Source organism: Ranitomeya imitator, chromosome 5 (assembly GCF_032444005.1).
Source record: "Ranitomeya imitator isolate aRanImi1 chromosome 5, aRanImi1.pri, whole genome shotgun sequence".
Lineage (NCBI taxonomy): Eukaryota > Metazoa > Chordata > Amphibia > Anura > Dendrobatidae > Ranitomeya > Ranitomeya imitator.
In genome coordinates, this window is record NC_091286.1 from 544,555,962 (window position 1) to 544,580,059 (window position 24,098).

At 42.9% G+C, this 24,098-nt stretch overlaps 1 protein-coding gene across 1 annotated transcript in view; it reads left to right on the forward strand.

The window, feature by feature from the left end:
* LOC138638371 (carboxypeptidase B-like) overlaps positions 1-19,404 on the forward strand; it is a 46,784-nt gene extending 27,380 nt beyond the window's left edge. Inside the window, exons 7-11 of the mRNA XM_069727605.1 lie at positions 1,999-2,109; positions 2,203-2,293; positions 7,148-7,350; positions 8,790-8,874; positions 19,151-19,404. Coding sequence (XP_069583706.1) covers positions 1,999-2,109; positions 2,203-2,293; positions 7,148-7,350; positions 8,790-8,874; positions 19,151-19,338 — 678 coding nt within the window. The 3' untranslated portion in view covers positions 19,339-19,404. The remainder of the gene's footprint in view (positions 1-1,998; positions 2,110-2,202; positions 2,294-7,147; positions 7,351-8,789; positions 8,875-19,150) is intronic.
* Positions 19,405-24,098: the final 4,694 nt, after the last annotated feature.

The window sequence follows — 24,098 nt, forward strand, 5'->3', positions numbered from 1 at the left end:
ATTCTTCCCTGTGTCTCACAGGCAAACCTGCTGTGAGCACAGGGCACTCCAGCGGATCTAATATGCTTCTAAGCACATCCTGGGGGACACATAGCGAACCCTCGCATATGACACCGGTCACTGCCTTAAATACATATATATATATTGTTATTCTGGTTCATGTGTGAGCCATTTATATTATATTGTATTTTCTGTCTTCATTTATAGCTATTTTCTCATATGATATATATGATGTTTTGTCCGGCTATATATTTATCTTTATAGTGTTGTATGTTTGTGGTGTTTTTGCAATTATGCTATGCTTCTACTATATGGCGCCGCTATGCATTAATTAATATATGGCCGTTAATAATTTCAACAATGTTGTCACTGTCATTATTATTGTCAACAATAATGTTTTGATTGGTTATAGTGAACTCTGTGTGTTTCTCTTGTTTCTATAAAATTAAACAATTGGATGAACATCTTCCAAGGCCGGTGATTTCATAATTTTTGCAAGGGGTTGTATATGGTGCCGTCCCTCATTATATAACTTCCTCTGCTGTTATGTACAGTGCTGTCTCTTACATAGAGTATTCTTATTTTTCCTATTCACAGTGCCCCCTTTTATTAAATAGTTCCCTCTCTTATTAGAAATAAAATGACTGCTGATGGAGCAGCCGGTGACCAGACGACCAGTCCATCAGCTCCTCCATTAGAAAATAAGCTTTCCCATGCTCCATCAGCCATCATTGAATTGCAATATATATCTAACAAGACAGGATGGTATGTAATAAAGGGGCACTCTAAATACCCAATATGTAAGGGACAGTGCTGTACATAACAAGAGAGGGCACTGTGTAATAAGAGACGGCAATATGCATAATAAAGGAGTGCGGGGGGGGTGTGGGTGTGGTTATATATATATATATATATATCTGTAGCTTTGTCACCATAAAAGGAGGAGGGCCCAGACAGATTTCTTGCACAGGGGCCCCAAGCTGTCAGTGTCCACCCCTGGGTGAGAGAACATGTGGCAGATGCTGATGCCTTAATAATAATCAACTGTGCAATATTAAGGAAATCCTGAAAACATGACGTACTATGGGCCATGAGGACTGGAGTTTTGGATACCCTCGCCTGGAGGAACAACTGCTGGCCAAATTAGCATCCGTCCAAGCAAGCTCAAACAGCAACTCATGTACATTGTGCAACGTGTTCTGGACTCAGCTTTACCTACTCACTGTGCATTGGATAGAAATGGAGCTGGCTTGTAATGCCAAGAAAGAATTTCTTTTTTCCTCCATGCTCAGAGGCTCATTTGGATAGAGAATAGCAGACATCTTTAGAGAGCAACTACTAACTTGTATAACAGTCTTGGTGGCGGGAGAGGGTCAGTCTGTTTCATAGCAAGTTCCCTTTAATTCTTGAATTCATTCTTATCCTGTTGGTCAAAACTGAGAGATATATCCTGTGCAAATATATTTAAAACTCCTATTTAATCAAAACACTATAAAGTCACTCAATGATCATTCACCATCAATATACTTCTAATTGTGCATTTATCCTGGTTAGTATGAAGGGTACATTCCCACGTTTAGAATTTTCTGCGGTATTGACGCCGCATATTTATGCAGGGTGAAAACCACAGCTGCCAGATGTTCCAGCATAGTGGATGGGACATGTAGAAACCCCATGCCCACTGTACGTCTATGTGCACTTGCAGATCACCTGCGGAAATTGACATGTGGCGCGTCTTTCAGATCCACAGCATGTCATCCACAACAGAAATTTCCACATCAGAATGTATTGGACGTGGTAAATCCGCATGGTTCAGGATACACCGTATCCAAAATGCTGCTACTACCGGATCATGGGCACATAGCCTCATGAGTATGTTTCATGTATGTGCGTAGGTTGGTTTACCAAAATGTATTGAGTTGTGGTTAGAAAAAATTTTTTAACTAGCTTATGACATTTTTTAACAAGCTTATGACTGTGTTTATCATTCCTATTCAGCTTGTTTCAGGTTATTCCAAAGATGAAGGAATAAAGAAACTACTGACAAACTTGAACTTCTACATTCTCCCTGTAATTAACATAGATGGTTATATTTACACCTGGACAGAGGTAATAACGTCTTATAACTAATGTTAAGATCACATACAATGGCCCTCGACCAACACTAACTTATAATCTGTAAAAACAAAATCCATTTTATAGGATCGCATGTGGAGAAAGAATCGCTCACCAGCATCAGATGGACCCTGTGTTGGCACAGACCTCAACAGGAACTTTAACATTTCATGGTGCGGTAAGAAAGCAATATATAATTCATACCAAATTTCTCAATTATTTGTATGAGTAAAGAGAGACACTTAGTCACATCTATGCACTTAAACAGCTTTTTGTCTGCACATCAGCACAAAAATCATCTGAATTTAGAGATATTTATTGTTAAAATACCTACAAATCAAGATATAATATACTCTTTGGAGTATACGTAATATATAGATATAAACCAAGCAAATGCTTTCTGTAGAGATGATACATTTCTTAATGTAAGTCTAATAATCAAGTAAAAAAAGTGACAATTTGGAAGCAAGGATGAGTGGAGCAATCAGCATCAATAGTAGGAACTAGAGATGAGCGGAGCAATTCGCAGAACCCTGTTCCAGCAGCCAGGTCAAAACTTTGTGGCAGTTGGAGGGAGCCCTGCAAACCACCTCCAACCTGATGGAACTGTGGATCCACTTTTGGTAAGCCAGCCTGGCACAACGTCATCGTCATGAAGCGCAGAGAACTTTGTGCCAGACAGCTAATCGAAAGAGGATGCCTGAAGATGAGGTAGTTCCCAGGGCTCCTGTGCAATGGCCATGGAATACCCACCTGGTTGCTGGACCAGAGTGTGAACAATTTCTCCAAAGCAGCCACTTGGGAGGTATGAACAGTGTAATGCATAATTTGATACTGTACAAAGTTTTACTAATCATTTAGAAAGAATCACAATCACATAACAAATATTTCCAGAATGGCAAATGCTTGCTTGAATACCAAGTGAGCGGGCATGTAGGGTCCGGTAAGGAAACCGAGATGTTCACTGTTATGCTGGCCACCCTGAGAGAATAGACAAGCTGATAATTCCCCTTTGATCAATACAGTTTTCCTACTTAAAGGAAACCTGTCACCAGTTTTTTTACTTAGAAACTATAGTAGGGGAAATAAGTATTTGATCCCGTGCTGATTTTGTAAGTTTGCCCACTGACAAAGACATGAACAGTCTATAATTTTAAGGGTAGGTTAATTTTAACATTGAGAGTTAGAATGTCAAAAATAAAATCCAGAAAATCACATTGTATAAATTATATAAATTAAAAAAACAAAACACAAAACTTGAGCTTGGATTAAGTTGGTATACATGCAGCACATAAACGCATGTTCACATTGGCCATAAAGCGCTATTAAAGGGGATGTCACACTGGCTGCGACCCGGTCCGTGGCCCTGGGCAACCAATTAAAGGGGAAAGGTCTTTTAAGGGAAATTGTGATAAAGTCTGTCGTGATGCCACCTCTGGAGTTCAGTCAATAGGGGGACCGACGCTGCTTTAAAGGGGACCTCTGGGGGATGTTGATGCAGCAATGATGGTAACACTTCCCACAGGTGAAGCGGGGTCCCCAGGGCTCCTAAGGTGTGTGGCAAGGTGGTGGATGCCGACGAATAAGTGGAGGATACAGGTTGTAAAGTCTTTACCTGGTTTACTGAAGATGTAGTAGTCCACAGTCCAGGGTACCAGACACAGGTGTCCTTTGGTCCGGCCGGCTCAGAGGCAATAGGAGAAGCTCCTTCTCAGTTGAGGTCCGTGAGCTTTTCCTACTTGCACTGTTGTATGAGGTCCCTGTTGCTTTGAAGATTTTTAGCAAAGTCCTCTTTTCACTGTCCTTGAACAGGTACCTGCATGACGGGCAGCTTGAGCCTTTTTATAGGTACTCTATCGTACCCTGGGCTCTTCAGGTGCTGCTGTGTCTCAGGTGTGGTGCGCGCTAGTGACTTAAAGTTCTTAGTCCTCAGGTTCTGCCAAGTGTCCTAGAGTCCCACTATAGCCTCGGGCTCCGGTACCCGGTTTCTGCGTTCTGGCTCTGAGGGTGCTCGGTCACAGTTCCCCTCTGAGCCCTGTTTGTCTCTCCTCTGCTCCTTTCCTCTGTAGCTCCACCACATTCAACCCCTCGGGTTATCTGTCCTTCCTGGAGCTGCAGCTCAATCCTGGCTTCCAGCTCTGCTGTCTGCTCTGTGTCTCTCCTAGACGTCTGCTCTCCTTGGTCTCCCTGGACCAACTGTCTCACTTCTCCTCCAGACCAGGAAGCCTATAGCTAGGGAAGCTCCCCTGAATCCGGGTCCTGAGCTCACCCTCCTGGCCTGGATTTGGAATGTGTTGTATGTGGGTGCTTTACATGATAAAGAGAACTCCATTGCCTCCAAGCATGATATTGGCCTCCCCAAAAGGAAGGCAACATCACTGCAACAACTGGTTACCTGGGGTGTTGCACATACAGCACATAAATGCATGTTCACATTGGCCATAAAGCGAACAAAACTTGCAAGAAACAAAATGAGCAAAAACCCTGCTGTAACTAAATAAGTAAAAAGCAAGTGCATTTTAATAACTTAGGGTTCTTAGTAATACTGTTTTTCATCAAAAATAGCATACAAGCCATCCCATCTTCGACAAGGTGCCCTGATTGGGACGATCCTACGCTGTCTAATATTAAAAACCTTACCATATGTCAGAGTTGACCTTAGTGTGTGAATAAGGGCAGACAAAAGGATCGAATACCAATCGATACATTTGTCGATCTATAAGAAAGCACAGCTGACCGCACCACTGCTCAAGAGGGTAATTATGCCTGCTCACCTGCGATGGGAGTGTGGCCGCCGGATCACGGGTGCTTCAGCCAAAATACGTCATAAAATCGATCCAAGTAGAAAAGAAAAGGCAGCACTCACCGATCCTTCCAAGAGAGGTAACTTTATTTGCTTACATTAAAATCTTCACGGCCGGGGTGCAGATTTTCAGAGTGCGGCACTGACCTGTGGAAGCGCCAGGTGGGTGCGAAACGGCCGTCGTCGGGCTTGCCGCACTCTGAAAATCTGCACCCCCGGCCGTGAAGATTTTAATGTAAGCAAATAAAGTTACCTCTCTTGGAAGGATCGATGAGTGCTGCCTTTTCTTTTCTACTTGGATGGTTTCAATCGATACATTTATTTGCATTTTTCAGTGAGACATAAGTATTTGATCCCTCTGGCAAACAAGACTTAATACTTGGTGGCAAAACCCTTGTCGGAAAGCACAGCAGTCAGACTTTTTTGTAGTTGATGATGAGGTTTGCGCACATGTCAGAAGGAATTTTGGTCCACTCCTCTTTGCAGATCATCTCTAAATCATTAAGATTTTGAAGCTGCTGCTTGGCAACTCGGAGCTTCAACTCCTTCCATAAATTTTGTATGGGATTAAGGTCTGGAGACTGGCTAGGCCACTCTATGATCTTAATATGCTTCTTTATGAGCGATTCATTTGTTGCCTTGGCTGTATGTTTTGGGTCATTGTCTTGCTGGAAGACCCAGCCACAACCCATTTTTAATGTCCTGGTGGAGGGAAGGAGGTTGTCACTCAGGATTTTACGGTACATGGCTCCATCCATTCTCCAGAATGCTGTAGATAAGCCCCTAATGCTGATGGGCTTAGCTCACCTTCGATTTTGGGGGTGACAGGTTCCCTTTAACTTAAACTAAAAGACTTTGTAGTAATAAAGAATGGTAAAAGTACTTGATACTAGTTAGCCTGAGCTAGTTGAAGATGGAAGAAGAGCTCCAGCTGAAGAGATGCTGATTGTTTAAGTTGTTTGATTTCTTGCAGGAGACCCTCAAAGAAAAGTTAGTTAAAATAAGGTTGTTGTTGTTGTTGTTAATTTTTAAAAATGTAATGCCAAAATAACAATGTTCAACATGTACACAGGGTTACACAACTTTCATTGCCTTTCCCAAAAGGGCAGTTACAGGGGAAAACAGTTGTCAGAACCAGTGATACTGAAACCTTGGGTGTGGTAGACATCCCACATTGAGGAAAACTTATAGATGCTGGCCTTGGATGACTAAGGGAGAATAGCTCCCAAGGGCTGGTTAGACCAACCAGAACTAAGAGGAATGTTAGGGAAGACATTGAATTAGTAGGGAAGAGTGTGACAAGTAGAAGCTGCATTCATGATTTAGAATCATCCAGTAACTAGAGGGGTGAAAGTGGTTACAGGAGCTGGGAGTGTTTAGGACAGCCCTGGGGTATTCTGGGAAAGCTGTTGTGGACCTGCCTGAAGAAGCATTGTGAGAGTCTCCTGTCAGACTGAGCTATGATAAGCTGCCAAAACCAGTTCTGTCAGGGAAGTGACTGCAGTCAGGACAGCCAGGAGCCATCATTGTTGCTTCAAGATAAGGGTGTGAGATAGCAGACACTGGACCCCCTTCACCCCCTCCACCTCACTGCATGATGAATATATGCAGTGCAGTAGTGGTTTTCTGTATATAGACACTGTGTGTGAAGAGAATTTGTCTGTGAAGAGAATTTCATATATGTTTGTTGGAAGCATTGTATGAAGAGAAGTGATTCTGTGTAATGGAAAGAAGCTTGATTAAAACCTCATAATGAACCTCTGCCTGGAAACGGTTACCTACCATCAACTGTGAATGATTCTGGTTAATGGTAGCCTTGAGTAAAATCCCTTGGAGATTCCAAAGAAACCCTGTTTCTTTGTCCTGTCTCCGTATACTAAGTGCAGACATACAACACCATTATTCAAGGTTTACTGTCAACTGTGTTACATGAGAAAACCCCACACGGTAGTTTTGAACAACTGGCCCGGCTAATCCAGCATTGATGATCATTTCTCATTCTACATCTGTAAGATTGTTTGATTTTCCCATGCTAATTCATACTGAAGCTGATCCACAGAAATCTTGCTCACTTGATGTTATGTTGCCCTCCTGCGGTCACGTATTCAATTTCCATAGAGGGAATCTCCAATAGTGAAACAGCAGGTGCCTCTAAAAAAGTGGCTAAATTACTCAAAATTTATTTCAAATTATCCAAAATATTAACTGAAGTTCACTTATGTCTTGTAGAGATAGGAGCATCAGATTATTCCTGCACTGAAATCTACTGTGGAAAGTCACCAGGGTCTGAGGAAGAAACAAAGAATGTAGTCAATTTTATCTCCAACCGCCTAAAGTCAATCAAAGCCTACATAAGTATCCATGCATACTCCCAGTTGTTACTGTACCCCTACTCATACACATTTAACCCAGCCCCAAATTCGCAGGAACTGGTAAGTAAACTGTTAACATAACTAACTTCATTGTGGAGTCAGAGTTATGGAAAAAAAACCTAGGGAAGAATCATATTTCATTGTCTATACTTATATCTATAGTGATGAGCGAATGTGACAACAATTGTCTGTTCACTTGAATTGTGTAACAAATTTATTCTGTATGAATCACATTGATATTATTATTCTTGGAGGTCTCTCCAGTGTACTAATCCGGTCCTCACCTGTCCCACCGCGCAGCCTTACCTCGGACTTGTCCTTTTCTTTGACTGCAATGATGTAGCATGGCATTGGAAACGTAATGTTATGACATTGTTGGGTAGAAAGTAGTGATGAGCGAGTATACTCATTGCGCTGGTCTCCCCGAGCATGCTTGAGTGGTCTCTGAGTATTTTGGTGTGCTCGGAGATTTAGTTTTCGTTGCCTTAGCTGCATGATTTATGGCTACTAGACAAGCTGAATACATGTGAGGAATGCCTGTTTGTTAGGGAATTCCCACATGTATTCAGGCTGTCTGTCCAGCAGCCGAAAATCATGCAGCTGAGGCAACGAAAACTAAATCTCTGAGCACGCCAAAATACTCGGAGACCACCTGAACATGCTCAGGGAGACCCAAGCAGCAATGCTATTCGTTCATCACTAGTAGGAAGCACAAGAGATTTCATATTTGCCAGGCACCAGAAAATGTCAAAGATGGCCAAGTGAAGATCGCACCACCTGTGACTAGGACAAAATAGAAAGATTAGGTCCTGGAATCCAGGAAAATAACATCATTATCGTGGGTTTGTGCAAATTAAGGCTATGTTCACACGTTGCATTTTTGCTCCTTTTTTATGCAAATTTTAAGCTGCGGTACAGTACCTTCAAAGCCTATGAGATCTCCGAAATCTCATGTGCACACATTGGTTTTCCTGACTCATTTGGAAAACTGATGACATTTTTAAAACTGCAGCATGTCACTTCTTTCAGCGTTTTTGCAGTGTTTTTTTTACCCAGGAGACAACAAAAACTCAGCAAATACACAGTAACACCTGCTTTTTTTTTAGTAGCTTCCAGAACATTTTGAATGCAGAAAAAAAATGCAGGAAAAATGCAGCTTGTGAATATAGCCTAAATTTTAAAAAATTTGGATTCTTGGAAAAGACAAAAAAAAAATTGTGAAATTCAAGGCTAATTGAATTTCATTCAAAGGAATTCACTCATTTCTACATACCTGTTTATCTGACAATAAATCCATACATAGCGATACATTGATGGATCCCTGACTGACGTTATTATTCCATTTGATAACTTTACACTTTACAATAACTTCTGCACTGAGACAACAGACCACCCCACCATGTCTGTGCTACAAAGGCACCACAAAACGCTAATGATCTGAAAATATTTCACTGTTTTATTTATTACCATAGTAAAGAAAATGTTCTGTTTTTACCCAGGATGAAATAGCTAAAGGAGCCATATCAAAATTATCCAGTCTTTATAAAACATTATACTCCTACGGACCCTCCGCATCCACCATTTGTAAGCCACTCACTTTCTAATTTTTGTATTTTAATGAATATTGCTTTTATATTTGTTCTCCGTTTCTTTTAGTAGTAAGAGAATTTAGAAGAAAATGGCTTCATTTCTGTAATATCATATAATAGTAATAAACATTAGTAACATAGGAATATATATAGTACACAGTAACATATAATAGACTGTCAATGCCACAGAATAACTCTGGAAATAATATTATCATCCTAATTTACAAGGTGCCAACATTAAAAGCAGATTTGCAAATTCTATAAGATAATATATTTGTCATAAGATGTACAGAAAATGGACAAGAGTGCACAAGAGTTTCCTTTCTACATAAAGAAGAGAGCCAAGATGTGATATTATAAGGGGTTAAGCCGATGTGACAAATTGTAACAAGATAATTCTAATCAAGGTGAATAGGAAATATTGAGGAAGTCAGAGTTTCTTGGAATTTATTAAAGGGAACCTGCCACCCCCAAAATCGAAGGTGAGCTAAGCCCACCGGCATCAGCGGCTTATCTACAGCATTCTGTAATGCTGTAGATAAGCCCCCGATGTATCCTGAAAGATGAGAAAAAGAGGTTATATTATACTCACCCAGGGACGGTCCCGCTGCGGTCCGGCCCAATGGTACTGCAGTGCACAGGCGCTGGGAAAGGTCAGAGAGGCCCAGCGCCTGCGCACTGCAGTACTTTGCTCTGCCCTCAACAGGGCAGACAAAGTACGCCTGCGCTGGAGCCGCAGCGTGAATACAAGAAGAGGACGTCATCTGATGAAGATGGGAGGCCCCGGACAGGACTGCAGCAGGATGAGTATAATCTAATGTGACGCCCAAGAGACCGGGATACCCAGCACCGGACCAATGGGGTCTGTCTCTTAAGCGGGATGTCACGGGTGGCTTGACCCGGTGCTGTGGCCTCAGGCAATGCACAGTGTAAGGGGTATCATGAGGGGACAGGCACTTACTTGATCAGCAGCAGGTTCTCCCAGCGGTGACGATCCCGATCCTGGATAGATGGCTATTGTCCAAATGAAAGGCTGAGGCATTGAAACGTTTAACCAGTTTACTTTAACATAAAGAGATTTACAACCAGTCCTGTCACCGGAGTCTGTATGGGAACTCTGAATTACTTTGACCCTGCCGGGGTCTTCGCCTCTTATTGTACGCAATTTCTGTGTGGCCCTGCTGCTGTATGTGAACTGGCTGCCGGCCCAATCTGTCCCCTCCGGGTCCTGGTTCGACGGGCAACCCGAGTCCTTTTATCGGCTTACCCCCTCCGGGAGTACCGCTGAACTCTGTGTCTGTTGCTGCGTCCGGCCCTAGTGAAGCTGATATCACCTCACGTTTTTCCGGTTGCTGTATTATATATAATGAATACAGCCACGGATCCAGTATCCGTCTTTGCGCCTGTTCTGGGTAGTGATTAATGCTACCCGGTTCTCACAATGTCCTTTTTCTCTGTCCCTTTTCTCCTCAGGCCAGTGATTTGGGCCTGGAAACCGTCATAGGGCTGTTAGAAATTCAGCTGTATGACCTCTCACTTTCAGCTCCTTAGCCCAATTGCCAGTTCTTCTCTCAGACCAGAATGGATCAAGGGGAGTCTTTGGAGCTCCCCCTTCTGGCCGGAGGTGGTAGTGCAGTTTTGCTATCTTAGTACTTGTATTTAGTGTCAGTAACTATTTTTGTGGCAAATACCCCTAGGGGTGCCACATTCCCCCTTAGTTAAGAACAGTACTCCAGGACTGTGGGACGATAACATTTTGAAATAACAATTAATATGTACAGAGTCTTAAAAATGAAAAGTTACAAAGACCACTCAAGGAAACAAAAATAGAGTTCTGTAAAAAGTCACTTCAAATAGCGTCCATTAATACAGTTCTATCCTTGAAGGTACTAGGAAAGGCACTGCACTTTGTGTCCAGGAATTTAGTTCCATTTTTCCAACAGAGTTGTCAATATAAAATCTAAAGAAAGTTCAAAAAGAGCAAAAAGCAAGGTTCAAAAAGCAGTCTTTCCGGAGCTTTGATTTAGTGCCTCCGGGTTGATAACAAGTTCAAGAATATGCAAGAAGTTCATACAGACAAGTCTCTGTAGGCACTGGGCTTAAACGTTGCAGAATGATAACAATGACTATAGTTTTATAGTTGGTAATCTGCATACCTGGCCGGTAATTGACCATGGGTACTACGCTGTGATCTACGTAATAGCGGTATCTCTCCATGTGGTGTACTACTGTCTACTGCGGATGTAGTATCTGCCCACTCTGCTAAAGATAATTCCATGACTATGGAGTTGGCAAGTCCACCGTGAATGGAATTACTCTGATCAGGAATCTGTTCTTCCTGGCCTGGAACCTCCTGTAGTACGGGGTCAGCCTCTTCCTGTCTTGGGACTTCTGGTATTGGGTTCGGTGTTGGGTAAAAGGCCACCATGGGAACCAACTACTGCACCATGGTATGTTAGTAGGGTTTTGGGAAAGTCTCCTATACAGGTGTGATACATTTCCTCTTCTTTTTCCTTTACTGGTTGAACCTGTATGGGTTGAATAACTTCTGGTTCTGGCTGGACAACGTCTGGCTCTTTCAATGCTTCTGGACACAATTTAAGATTGTCTCTTGACACTAATACAGATGTTAAGCCTCCGTTTTTGCTAATGAGACACATTTTAGGATTATCCATTCTTGTTGGTAAAACTGTGTAGGGTACGGCTTCCCACTGATTGTCTAGTTTATTGGTTCGACGGTTTCTCTTGAGCACTTGGTCACCCGGTCTTAATGGGGTCGCTAGAACATTCTGGTTGAAAGTTCGCTCTTGTCTTTCTCTAGTTTGCTGAAGGCTTCTTTCCACACTCTCTTGCACTTGACGATACTGCTTTTGCCGTATGATATCCCAATTGGAGTCTTGAACTTCTGCATCTGGTTTCAGAATTCCCATTTCTAGATCGATTGGTAATTGGCCGGGTCTTGCACGCATAAGGTAAGCTGGGGTGCAGTTGGTGGAGCTCACCGGGACATGATTATACAGATCCACCAAGTCAGGCAATTTCTCTGGCCATTGATTCCTTTCTGTCTCAGGTAAAGTCTTTAGTAGGTCTATTACAATATGGTTCATCTTCTCGCATAAGCCGTTTGTTTGTGGATGATAGGCCGTCGTCCGGATCTTTTTGCAACCATACATATTACAGAATTCTCTGAAGATCTCTGATTCAAAGGCTGTACCTTGGTAGGTGAGAACCTGTTATCCATGGGGTCTACAAAAGTACGTTTGGAACGCTTTGGCTGCTGTTTTTGCTGTCAGATCTTTTACGGGTACTACTACCAAGAAGCGTGAATAATGGTCCACGATGGTCAAGGCATAGACATTGCCAGACCGGCTTGGTGTCAACTTCACGTGGTCCATGGCTACAAGTTCAAGTGGTTGTTTGGTGATTATGGGCTGCAGTGGTGCTCTTTGGTTCTTTTGATCGTTTCTTCTGAGGTTGCACGGGCCACAATTTCTGCACCACTGTTCGATTGATTTTCTCATCCCGACCCAATAAAATCTCTCTCTTAGAAGTACTTCTAACTTTTTCCAACCGAAGTGACCAGCACCATTATGGTAAGCTTCGAGGACCATCTTGACATCTTGTTTAGGCACGATAATCTGCCAAACCAATTCATGTGTTTTCGGATTGGTGTACCTTCTACAGAGCTTCCCTTGATACAGGAACATTTTGCCTCTCTCTTTCCAGAGTTGATGCGTCTCTTCTGGGGCATCCTCATCGGGATATGCACTTTGCTCAGTTAACAGTTCCTTCACCAACTTCACAGCCGGATTGCTGTCTTGGTAGTCAGCCCATCTATGGTGTGCTAACGGATTAAAATTCACCTCTTGTTGTTTCTGATAGGTACTTGACTGATGATGTTTTGCCTTGGGATGATGGAAGGCTGGTAGTTCAATTTCTTCAAGCTCCCCCGTTTCTTCTTCTACATCTCTCAAGTGTGGCATCCGGGATAGGGCATCAGCATTTCCATTCTTGCGACTTGCTCGATACTTGATCTTGAAGTTGTAATTAGATAACCGGGCTATCCATCGCTGTTCTAACGCACCTAATTTGGCTGTGTCCAGGTGGGTCAACGGATTGTTGTCAGTATAGACAATAAATTCTGCAGCGGCCAGATAGTGTTTGAAATGTTCAGTCACAGCCCAAACTACTGCCAGTAGTTCCAATTTGAAGGAGCTATAATTTTCTGGATTTCTTTCAGTAGGCCGGAGCTTTCTACTTGCAAAGGCGATGACTTTCTCCCGACCTTCTTGCTTTTGTGACAGCACCGCTCCTAGTCCCACATTACTGGCATCAGTGTAGAGGATGAAAGGTTGATGGTAATCTGGGTATGCCAGAACCTCTTCACCGGTTAGTGCCTTCTTTAGTTGTTCAAAGGAGTCTTCCCTTTCGTCGTTCCACTGGAAAGGAGGGTTTCGGTTTGAAGGTTTCTTCATCTGTCCTACCAAGGCATCTTGCAAGGGTGCTGCCAACTTGGTAAATCCTTTTATAAATCTGCGATAGTAACCCACCAATCCCAGGAATTGCCTCACTTCTTTTGCGCTGGTAGGTCTCGGCCAATCCCTTATGGCGGTTATTTTCTCAGAATCCGGTGCTACTCCCTCCGAACTCACGATGTGTCCCAGGTACTGTACCTTTGGCTTGAGAAGGTGACATTTGGATGGCTTGATTTTCATGCCATACCTGGATAAGGCTTAGAACACTTCTGCCAGGTCTTTTAAGTGTTGTTCGTAAGTCTTTGAGTAAACGATTACATCATCTAGGTACAGGAGGACGGTCTCGAAGTTCTTGTGTCCGAGGCAGCATTCCATCAGCCGCTGGAAGGTACCGGATGCATTGCAGAGTCCAAACGGCATGCGATTAAATTCACTTAGACCCATTGGTGTGGTGAATGCCGTCTTTTCCTTATCTCTCTCAGCCACAGGGACTTGCCAATACCCGCTTGTTAAGTCTAAGGTGGAAAAATAATTAGCAGATTTCAAAGCGGTCAAGGACTCTTCTATCCTAGGCAAGTGGTAGGCGTCTATATGGGTGATGTTATTAATCTGCCGGTAGTCTACGCACATTCTCATGGTTCCGTCTTTTTTTTTGACAATCACTACAGGGGCTACAGCTGTCTCTTATTACCCCGGCCTGTTTCATCTCCCTCAGCATATCTTTTGCACATTGATAGTGAGCGGGCGGTATGGGTCTATATCTTTCTTTTATTGGGGGATGGTCACCGGTGGGGATTGTGTGTTCTACCCCTTCTATCCGTCCGAAGTCCAATGGGTGTTTACTGAAGACTTGTTCATATTCCGTCACTAGCCTATACACCCCTTGTTTTTGATGGGTAGGTGTTGAATTTATGCCCACGTGTAGCTGTTGGCACCAATCCTCTAATTCTCCATCTGAGCCGTTGACTTCCACCTGACAGGTTGGTTCTAAGGGCTCAATGGTTGTGATGGCATTGTTGTCAACAGTATATAGCTTTGCCACTGTAGCATACCTTGGCAAAGTGACCTCTTCCTCTCCACAGTTCAAAAGTCGTACCGGCACTCGTCCCCGGTGTACCTCGACTACCCCTCGTGCTGTGAGTATAGTGGGCCTGCTGTCGGTGTACACTGGTTCTATTAAGGCTTGATAATCTCGTCCCTTAGTACCAATGGCTGCTCTACACCATACCAGCATTTCTGTTTTTGGTGGGATTACAATAGACGTTGGATCACTTACCCTCACACTGCCGATTTCTCCACCTGCAACTTCTACCTGTTGCCTTAACATCAATACTTTTATTTCCCTCCGGAGAACTCTCTGTTGGCAGGATTGGGCAGTTTCAGCAATTTGCTGTTAGACAGAAATAACTTCGGAAAAGCAGTTCTCTAACACATTCATTCCTATCAATATAGTTGGTTCACAGTTCCGCCGGTCAACATCAACAACAATTATACCCTGTTTCTTCAATTCTACTTTACCAATCTTTATGGTCATCTCCCTGAATCCTAGTTTCGGTACCAACTTACCATTACTGGCCCATATATCTAGTTCAACATCAGAGGGTCCTTTATCAATATCTGCATCAGCCCAGTACCTCTTATAAAGGATATACGGTATAGATAAAATCTGGGAACCTGTGTCCAGCAAAGCGTTGAGGGGAATTCCGTCCAGCATGATAGGGATAATGGGTCGTCCTCCGATGTACCTGTCGTGCCAGGGTGTTGGGCCTTGAAAGTTCATTCCTGCGAAGCGGCCCGCATTCCCAGGGGATTCCCGTTTCAATCACAATCTCGTGCAAAGTGGCCTGGCTGCTGGCAACGGCGGCAAATGGGCTGTCCATCCGGTTGGTAGCGGTCGCGGGGTCGTCCTCTCCATGTCGGGTATCTCCGGGGTCTCATCCATGGAACATCTTCTCTACGGTTTACCAACTCCATCTTGGGTCCTCTCATCTCCTGCATGGTTTTAGCCATTGAAGCAACAACATCAGTTAAAGAGTCAAGCTTTTGTTGAAGAGCCTAATTAGTACTGGGCCCCAGGGGCTTAGCAATGGCCCCGGACATAGCTGATGTCACTGGCACTCCCTGTTGTTGAGGAGCCTCTGCCATGGGTTGCGCAGGCTCCTGATCCCGAGGTGCCTCTGCCAGCTGGAGACGTATAGCGCTCTCCTTTAATTGGGCAAATGTCAATTCAGGGTTCTTAAATACAAGCATGCTCACATGCCCCCGGTGAGAAGGGGTGTAGAGTCCCTCAATAAATTGATCTCTTAGCAGTTTATCCGCTCCGGTGTTAAAAATGGGTTCAGCCAGTGTAAGTGATTTAAGGGCTTCCTGCAGGTTTAAGGCAAAGTCTCTCACGCCCTCATTAACTTTTTGTCTGCAATTAAAGAATCGTACTTTAGCTTTGCTGCTGGCAGTGGTTTCAAATGTAGCTTTTAATCCAGCAAATATGCGTTCAACAGTGCCTTTTAGATCAGCTGCCCATGCTGTGACTTCTCGCTTAGCATGGCCACTTAACTGCATCATCAGGAGACTAACATGCTGAACTTCACCCACGGGGAACATGTTAAAATGGGCCAGCATCTTTTCTCTGAAATCTTCAAGGGTATTAGGCTCACCTTCATACATTGGAAGCCACGGGCCACCCGGGGTATATGGCATCAGCACAGTCTCCGTGCTGCGACATACTGTGCCCCCTTAGTTAATCTGGACCCTTCCGGTCCTCTGCTTCCGTCGGGATAGTATAGATTTGTTCCGCTGTGCAGCAGGATTGGTTTTCCCCTTGCTCTGACGTCAGAGCGCTCAGCTTGGTGCCGCCCACAATGACACGCCCCCTGCTGCTCCCGCCCGCCGCGCGCTCTGTAATGGCGGATTCTGAAGTTTTTCAGTCAGACTGGGGATCAGGTAATGGCATAGCTCAATTAACAGTCTCGTGCCTAACGGTTATGAGGTGATTACCTCAGGGGATGGCGGCCATCTTTACTCCATTATAACCAATGGGGAAAAGTCACTTTCAATAGTTTTTAATGGGAAATGGAATTTTCTTTAATAAAGTCAATTTTCAAGATTTTTCATCCAAGTTTTCACAGTTTTGGGCTCCAATCACGGCACACAATACCCGGTATACGGGCTGGCTGAATCCTGTTCGTGACACCAATTGTGACGCCCAAGAGACCGGGATACCCAGCACCGGACCAATGGGGTCTGTCTCTTAAGCGGGATGTCACGAGTGGCTTGACCCGGTGCTGTGGCCTCAGGCAATGCACAGTGTTAGGGGTATCGTGAGGGGACAGGCACTTACTTGATCAGCAGCAGGTTCTCCCAGCGGTGACGATCCCGATCCTGGATAGATGGCTATTGTCCAAATGAAAGGCTGAGGCATTGAAACGTTTAACCAGTTTACTTTAACATAAAGAGATTTACAACCAGTCCTGTCACCGGAGTCTGTATGGGAACTCTGAATTACTTTGACCCTGCCGGGGTCTTCGCCTCTTATTGTACGCAATTTCTGTGTGGCCCTGCTGCTGTATGTGAACTGGCTGCCGGCCCAATCTGTCCCCTCCGGGTCCTGGTTCGACGGGCAACCCGAGTCCTTTTATCGGCTTACCCCCTCCGGGAGTACCGCTGAACTCTGTGTCTGTTGCTGCGTCCGGCCCTAGTAAAGCTGATATCACCTCACGTTTTTCCGGTTGCTGTATTATATATAATGAATACAGCCACGGATCCGGTATCCGTCTTTGCGCCTGTTCTGGGTAGTGATTAATGCTACCCGGTTCTCACAATGTCCTTTTTCTCTGTCCCTTTTCTCCTCAGGCCCGTGATTTGGGCCTGGAAACCGTCATAGGGCTGTTAGAAATTCAGCTGTATGACCTCTCACTTTCAGCTCCTTAGCCCAACTGCCAGTTCTTCTCTCAGACCAGAATGGATCAAGGGGAGTCTCTGGAGCTCCCCCTTCTGGCCGGAGGTGGTAGTGCAGTTTTGCTATCTTAGTACTTATATTTAGTGTCAGTAACTATTTTTGTGGCAAATACCCCTAGGGGTGCCACACTAACCTCTTTTTCTCATCTTTCAGGATACATCGAGGGCTTATCTACACCACTACAGAATGCTGTAGATAAGCCCCTGATGCCTGTGGGCTTAGCTCACCTTCGATTTTGGGGGTGACAGATTCCCTTTAAACAAGATAAATGAGATAATGCTACTATTTTAAGAACCAGTTTTACAGGATAGGTGCAGCACAAGAGAAAACCTATAATTGTGTGTAGAGAAGGTTATAAAAGGAAATAAATAGAACATGACAGGAGAGAATAGGGGAGCCGTTATGGATAAATAGGTTGTCTACATTTTCTTATTTAAATGCATCTAATTGGGGCTAAAAATAACTTTAGCAACTGGGTTTATGTCACGATTCCTCCGCTCAGTGAGTAATTGTTATGCTGTCTTATGGAAACTGGATCACGCTGAGTTGTCAGTGTTTTGATTGATGGCTTGGCTGTCCAACCTTGTGATGGGTGTGGTGAGCTGTTGGTGCTTTGATTGGCAGCTCAGGTGTCCTGTCCAATCTGTGACTGGGAGGTGCTGGACTTTCTCCAGGTGTTCAGTGTTCTTGAGACTGCCCAAGCTATTTAACTGATCAGTCTGACCCTGATCCCTGGAGTTTATATGTCTTTTTCTGAGCTCCCATAAACTGATTTATGACTACGACCACATGAAAGTTGAAGCAAAGAAGCTGTAAAAGCAAAACGGTGCAACATTTTTAATGAAACACAGTTGCAAAAATATTTTTTTTGCCCCAAATACATGTATTTAAGTCAAGATAAATTAATTAATTAATTTATTTAAAAAAAGTCCCTAAAGGTAGACAACCCTTTTATGGTCTGACATGTAGGGGTGTAAGTGACCTTTATAGCATCTTAAGCTAATAGTATATAAGGAGTGATTGGAGGAATAAAAAGGTCTGGATGCAGAGATCTTTATAGACTGTAAATTGTAGAGATCAGACAGAAGAATACTTCAGTAACAAATGGCCGTAAACATTAGTGTGAGTAAAAACGATAGGAATCTAGAAAGTTGATATTTTGAAGTGATAAAGGAATATTCCGGTCTGCAAAAATGATCACCTATCTATTGGTTAGGTTATAATAGTAAGATTGGTGTGACATGGACCCTCACTGATCACGTGATTTGAGATTTTCTGTTCAGTTTTTTCCCCTTGTTTTCTTCAGGCTGCAAACTGGAGTTAATTTGAGCCGCGGATTGTACGTGTGCCTTAGACATGAAGATAGCCCAGTAGGTTTTTTATGATTTGGCAGGGCTTATGCATGACCTGCTGCTTCATTAAACTGCTTCAGGCCACAGTCTTGTAGTAAGGGAAGAATAGGGACAAAAGTTCCTGGTATTGGCCATCAGTGGGTATCTCAGCAATGGGTATCACACAGATCTAACAATTACCACCTATCCAGCAGGTAGGTGTAAACCAGACCCTTCCTTCATGCAAGTGGAAACAGAAGCACATTAAAAGACATTGTAGAAGATAGGAAAAGAAATAGTGGGCTAAATGAATGGCTAAACAGATATGGCCGACCTGTAGAGGAATTCAGCAAGTGCATTTCCAGGAAGGTCACATAGGCTGCTTTTCTTCCGGAAGTGACTTCTATTTATGACACATGCAGCAAAAAAAGTTTTATAAAATTACAACTTAAAGAGACAATACTATTAACGAATATAATACAATTAACGCAGTGAAATTGCATCTTCTAGATCCCACTTCTGGATCTTCAGATGACTGGGCCTATTCACAAGGAATCCAGTATGCCTTCACCTTCGAGCTGCGGGACACGGGCAAACATGGCTTCCTCCTACCTGAGTCTAAGATAAAAGCAACCTGTAAAGAAACTACACTGGCCGTCCAATACATCGCCAATTATGTTCTGTCGCATATTTCCTAATAAGTCTCGTCACAGTTATTGTATTCTTCACTGAGCATAATCATAAAAATAAATGGCTTATCAGCAGCTTTGTCATTGGGAGATGCTTATTTATAAGGTATATACAGGTATTGGAACGATGAGGGATTTTTCTTACTACTGGAAAATTTAATATGGCTCCTGCTGTGTTGGTGATTAGTCCTATATTATATGAAGAATTTTGGAAGTAACAAACACAAAACACCGTAAATAATATAATCAGACATCATAAAGGAAATCAAATATAATACATGACGCTCAAAACTATATGAATATTCTTATAAGCACAGTTTTTATTTATAAAGACGATGTAGCATAAATTGAATTATTACATTTTCTTGTTAAATTGGGAAAAACAGAAACATTTTTAATATGGTATCATGTGAAATGCATGGACTGAGAGACGTTGATGCAGTGGAACTGGACTTGCCACATGGCCAACAGACCACGATATATAAGACGGCATGTGGATCAGTGGAGATGGAAGTACAAGATTTAGCAGAGACCAATGTGCAGACAGCGCCTTGATGCAGGAGTAAGAATGACACATAGGAGCATCAGAGTTGATTTGACAATCAGGTACCTTGTTAAAGGAGTGCAGATAGCAGTCAGGAACAGCAGAGTTGTATAGGAAATCAGCACACAGGAACAGCAGAGTTGCATAGGAAATCAGCACACAGGAACAGCAGAGTTGTATAGGAAATCAGCACACAGGAACAGCAGAATTGTATAGGAAATCAGCACACAGGAACAACAGAGTTGAATAGGAAATCAGCACACAGGAACAGCAAAATTGTATAGGAAATCAGCAAACAGGAACAACAGAGTTGTATAGGAAATCAGCACACAGGAACAGCAGAGTTGTATAGGAATTCAGCACCCAGGAACAGCAGAATTGTATAGGAAATCAGCACCCAGGAACAACAGAGTAGTATAGGAAATCATCACACAGGAACAACAGAATTGTATATGAAATCAGCACACAGGAACAGCAGAATTGTATAGGAAATCAGCACACAGGAACAGCAGAGTTGTAATAGGAAATCAGCACACAGGAACAACAGAGTTGTATAGGAAATCAGCACACAGGAACAGCAGAATTGTATAGGAAATCAGCACACAGGAACAAAAGAGTTGTATAGGAAATCAGCACACAGGAACAGCAGAGTTGTATAGGAAATCAGCACACAGGAACAGCAGAATTGTATAGGAAATCAGCACACAGGAACAACAGAGTTGTATAGGAAATCAGCACACAGGAACAGCAGAATTGTATAGGAAATCAGCAAACAGGAACAGCAGAATTGTATAGGGTATCAGCACACAGGAACAGCAGAATTGTATAGGAAATCAGCACACAGGAACAGCAGAATTGTATAGGAAATCAGCACACAGGAACAGCAGAGTTGTATAGGAAATCAGCACACAGGAACAGCAGAGTTGTATAGGAAATCAGCACACAGGAACAGCAGAATTCTATAGGAAATCAGCACACAGGAACAGCAGAATTCTATAGGAAATCAGCACACAGGAACAACAGAGTTGTATAGGAAATCAGCACACAGGAACAGCAGAGTTGTATAGGAAATCAGCACACAAGAACAACAGAATTGTATAGGAAATCAGCACACAGGAACAGCAGAGTTGTATAGGAAATCAGCACACAGGAACAATAGAGTTGTATAGGAAATCAGCACACAGGAACAGCAGAGTTCTATAGGAAATCAGCACACAGGAACAGCAGAGTTGTATAGCAAATCAGCACACAGGAACAATAGAGTTGTATAGGAAATCAGCACACAGGAACAGCAGAGTTCTATAGGAAATCAGCACACAGGAACAGCAGAGTTCTATAGGAAATCAGCACACAGGAACAGCAGAGTTGTATAGCAAATCAGCACACAGGAACAGCAGAGTTGTATAGGAAATCAGCACCCAGGAACAACAGAGTAGTATAGGAAATCAGCACACAGGAACAACAGAATTGTATAGGAAATCAGCACACAGGAACAGCAGAATTGTATAGGAAATCAGCACAGGAACAACAGATTTGTATAGTAAATCAGCACACAGGAACAGCAGAATTGTATAGGAAATCAGCACACAGGAACAACAGAGTTGTATAGGAAATCAGCACACAGGAACAGCAGAGATGTGTAGGAAATCAGCACACAGGAACAACAGAATTGTATATGAAATCAGCACACAGGAACAGCAGAATTGTATAGGAAATCAGCACACAGGAACAACAGAGTTGTATAGGAAATCAGCACACAGGAACAGCAGAGTTGCATAGGAAATCAGCACACAGGAACAGCAGAATTGTATAGGAAATCAGCACACAGGAACAGCAGAATTGTATAGGAAATCAGCACATAGGAACAGCAGAGTTGCATAGGAAATCAGTACACAGGAACAGCAGAATTGTATAGGAAATCAGCACATAGGAACAGCAGAGTTGTATAGGAAATCAGCACACAGGAACAGCAGAGTTGTATAAGAAATCAGCACACAGGAACAACAGAGTTGTATAGGAAATCAGCACACACGAACAGCAGAGTTGTATAGGAAATCAGCACACAGGAACAGTGGAGTTGTATAGGAAATCAGCACACAGGAACAGCAAAGTTGTATAGGAAATCAGCACACAGGAACAGCAGAGTTGTATAGGAAATCAGCACACAGGAACAACAGAGTTGTATAGGAAATCAGCACACAGGAACAGCGGAGTTGTATAGGAAATCAGCACACAGGAACAGCAGAGTTGTATAAGAAATCAGCACACAGGAACAACAGAGTTGTATAGGAAATCAGCACACAGGAACAGCAGAGTTGTATAGGAAATCAGCACACAGGAACAACAGAGTTGTATTGGAAATCAGCACACAGGAACAGCGGAGTTGTATAGGAAATCAGCACACAGGAACAACAGAATTGTATATGAAATCAGCACACAGGAACAGCAGAATTGTATAGGAAATCAGCACACAGGAACAACAGAGTTGTATAGGAAATCAGCACACAGGAACAGCAGAGTTGCATAGGAAATCAGCACACAGGAACAGCAGAATTGTATAGGAAATCAGCACACAGGAACAGCAGAATTGTATAGGAAATCAGCACATAGGAACAGCAGAGTTGCATAGGAAATCAGTACACAGGAACAGCAGAATTGTATAGGAAATCAGCACATAGGAACAGCAGAGTTGTATAGGAAATCAGCACACAGGAACAGCAGAGTTGTATAAGAAATCAGCACACAGGAACAACAGAGTTGTATAGGAAATCAGCACACACGAACAGCAGAGTTGTATAGGAAATCAGCACACAGGAACAGTGGAGTTGTATAGGAAATCAGCACACAGGAACAGCAAAGTTGTATAGGAAATCAGCACACAGGAACAGCAGAGTTGTATAGGAAATCAGCACACAGGAACAACAGAGTTGTATAGGAAATCAGCACACAGGAACAGCGGAGTTGTATAGGAAATCAGCACACAGGAACAGCAGAGTTGTATAAGAAATCAGCACACAGGAACAACAGAGTTGTATAGGAAATCAGCACACAGGAACAGCAGAGTTGTATAGGAAATCAGCACACAGGAACAACAGAGTTGTATTGGAAATCAGCACACAGGAACAGCAGAGTAATCAGGCCCCTTTTAGGATGTGGATCACACAGGAGCAGCAGAGGTGAGTCACTTTATTTCAGAAATGCGGATAAGCAGAGGAACAACAGAGCTGTATATGCAATCGTGTACCCGATGAAGGAGTGCTGATAGTATACAGGAGCTGTAGAGTTGAGTAGACATTCAGTTACGTAGTTGCAGGAAAGTTGAGGGTGTGGACAGCACCTTAACATAGCAAATAAGAGTAGGCTGGCAGGTACTTTAATACAGCACAGTTGTGCACCAGAAACAGTGGGGCTCAATTGGAAGTAGGAGCTTGATGCAAGATAGCACATAGGACTTGTTGAGTATATAGCCATCTGATTGCAGCAGTGTGGATTGACCCCATAGAAAGCACGTAATAGCAGTGTGCACTACTACCTGAATACTCAGGTGGCTGCCTTAACAGGCTCTAGATGATGAAATTAAGAGGTGGAAATTAGGTTACAATAGTAACACAGTACTGATTAGCACAGAGTGCAAACCATAGAGAAATGGAGAAACAAAGCTCGGAATAGGTGAGTAAGCAAGAAACAGGACAGATGAGTAACAGATAATGCGTTAAATTCTTGTCATGGCACCCTATGATGTTCTTTTGATTTCCTTATATCAACATCCACCTAACACAAGATGTACTTTTTGGTTATACTGAGAAGGAATCCAAAAAATCATGAGGCTCCATAAGAAGCATACTTGAAACCATAGAAGCACTTGGAAAAAAATACAATTACACTGCATGATTTGTTTTGAACCAAATTCATCTTTCCATTTGCATCTTTATTGTAGCCTATTTTATATGGGGTTTTTGTTTACCACTGTGGACAGGGTTTAGGGATTTCAGATGTTTCACCTGATTCATCATTTGTGACTGTATTATATGATCTCAGAAGTAGATTATTCTGAATGTTTCCCACTAGAGGGCGATGATGCTTCACTTTCAAAAGAATGAGCATTATTCCTCTATGTAGGATCCGCACCATATTGTGATTGTTCATAGTTTGGAGGCTTCTAAATAACATAAAGTAATTCTAATTGTACTAGAGAATGAATGCTTTATTTATAATAAATACATAC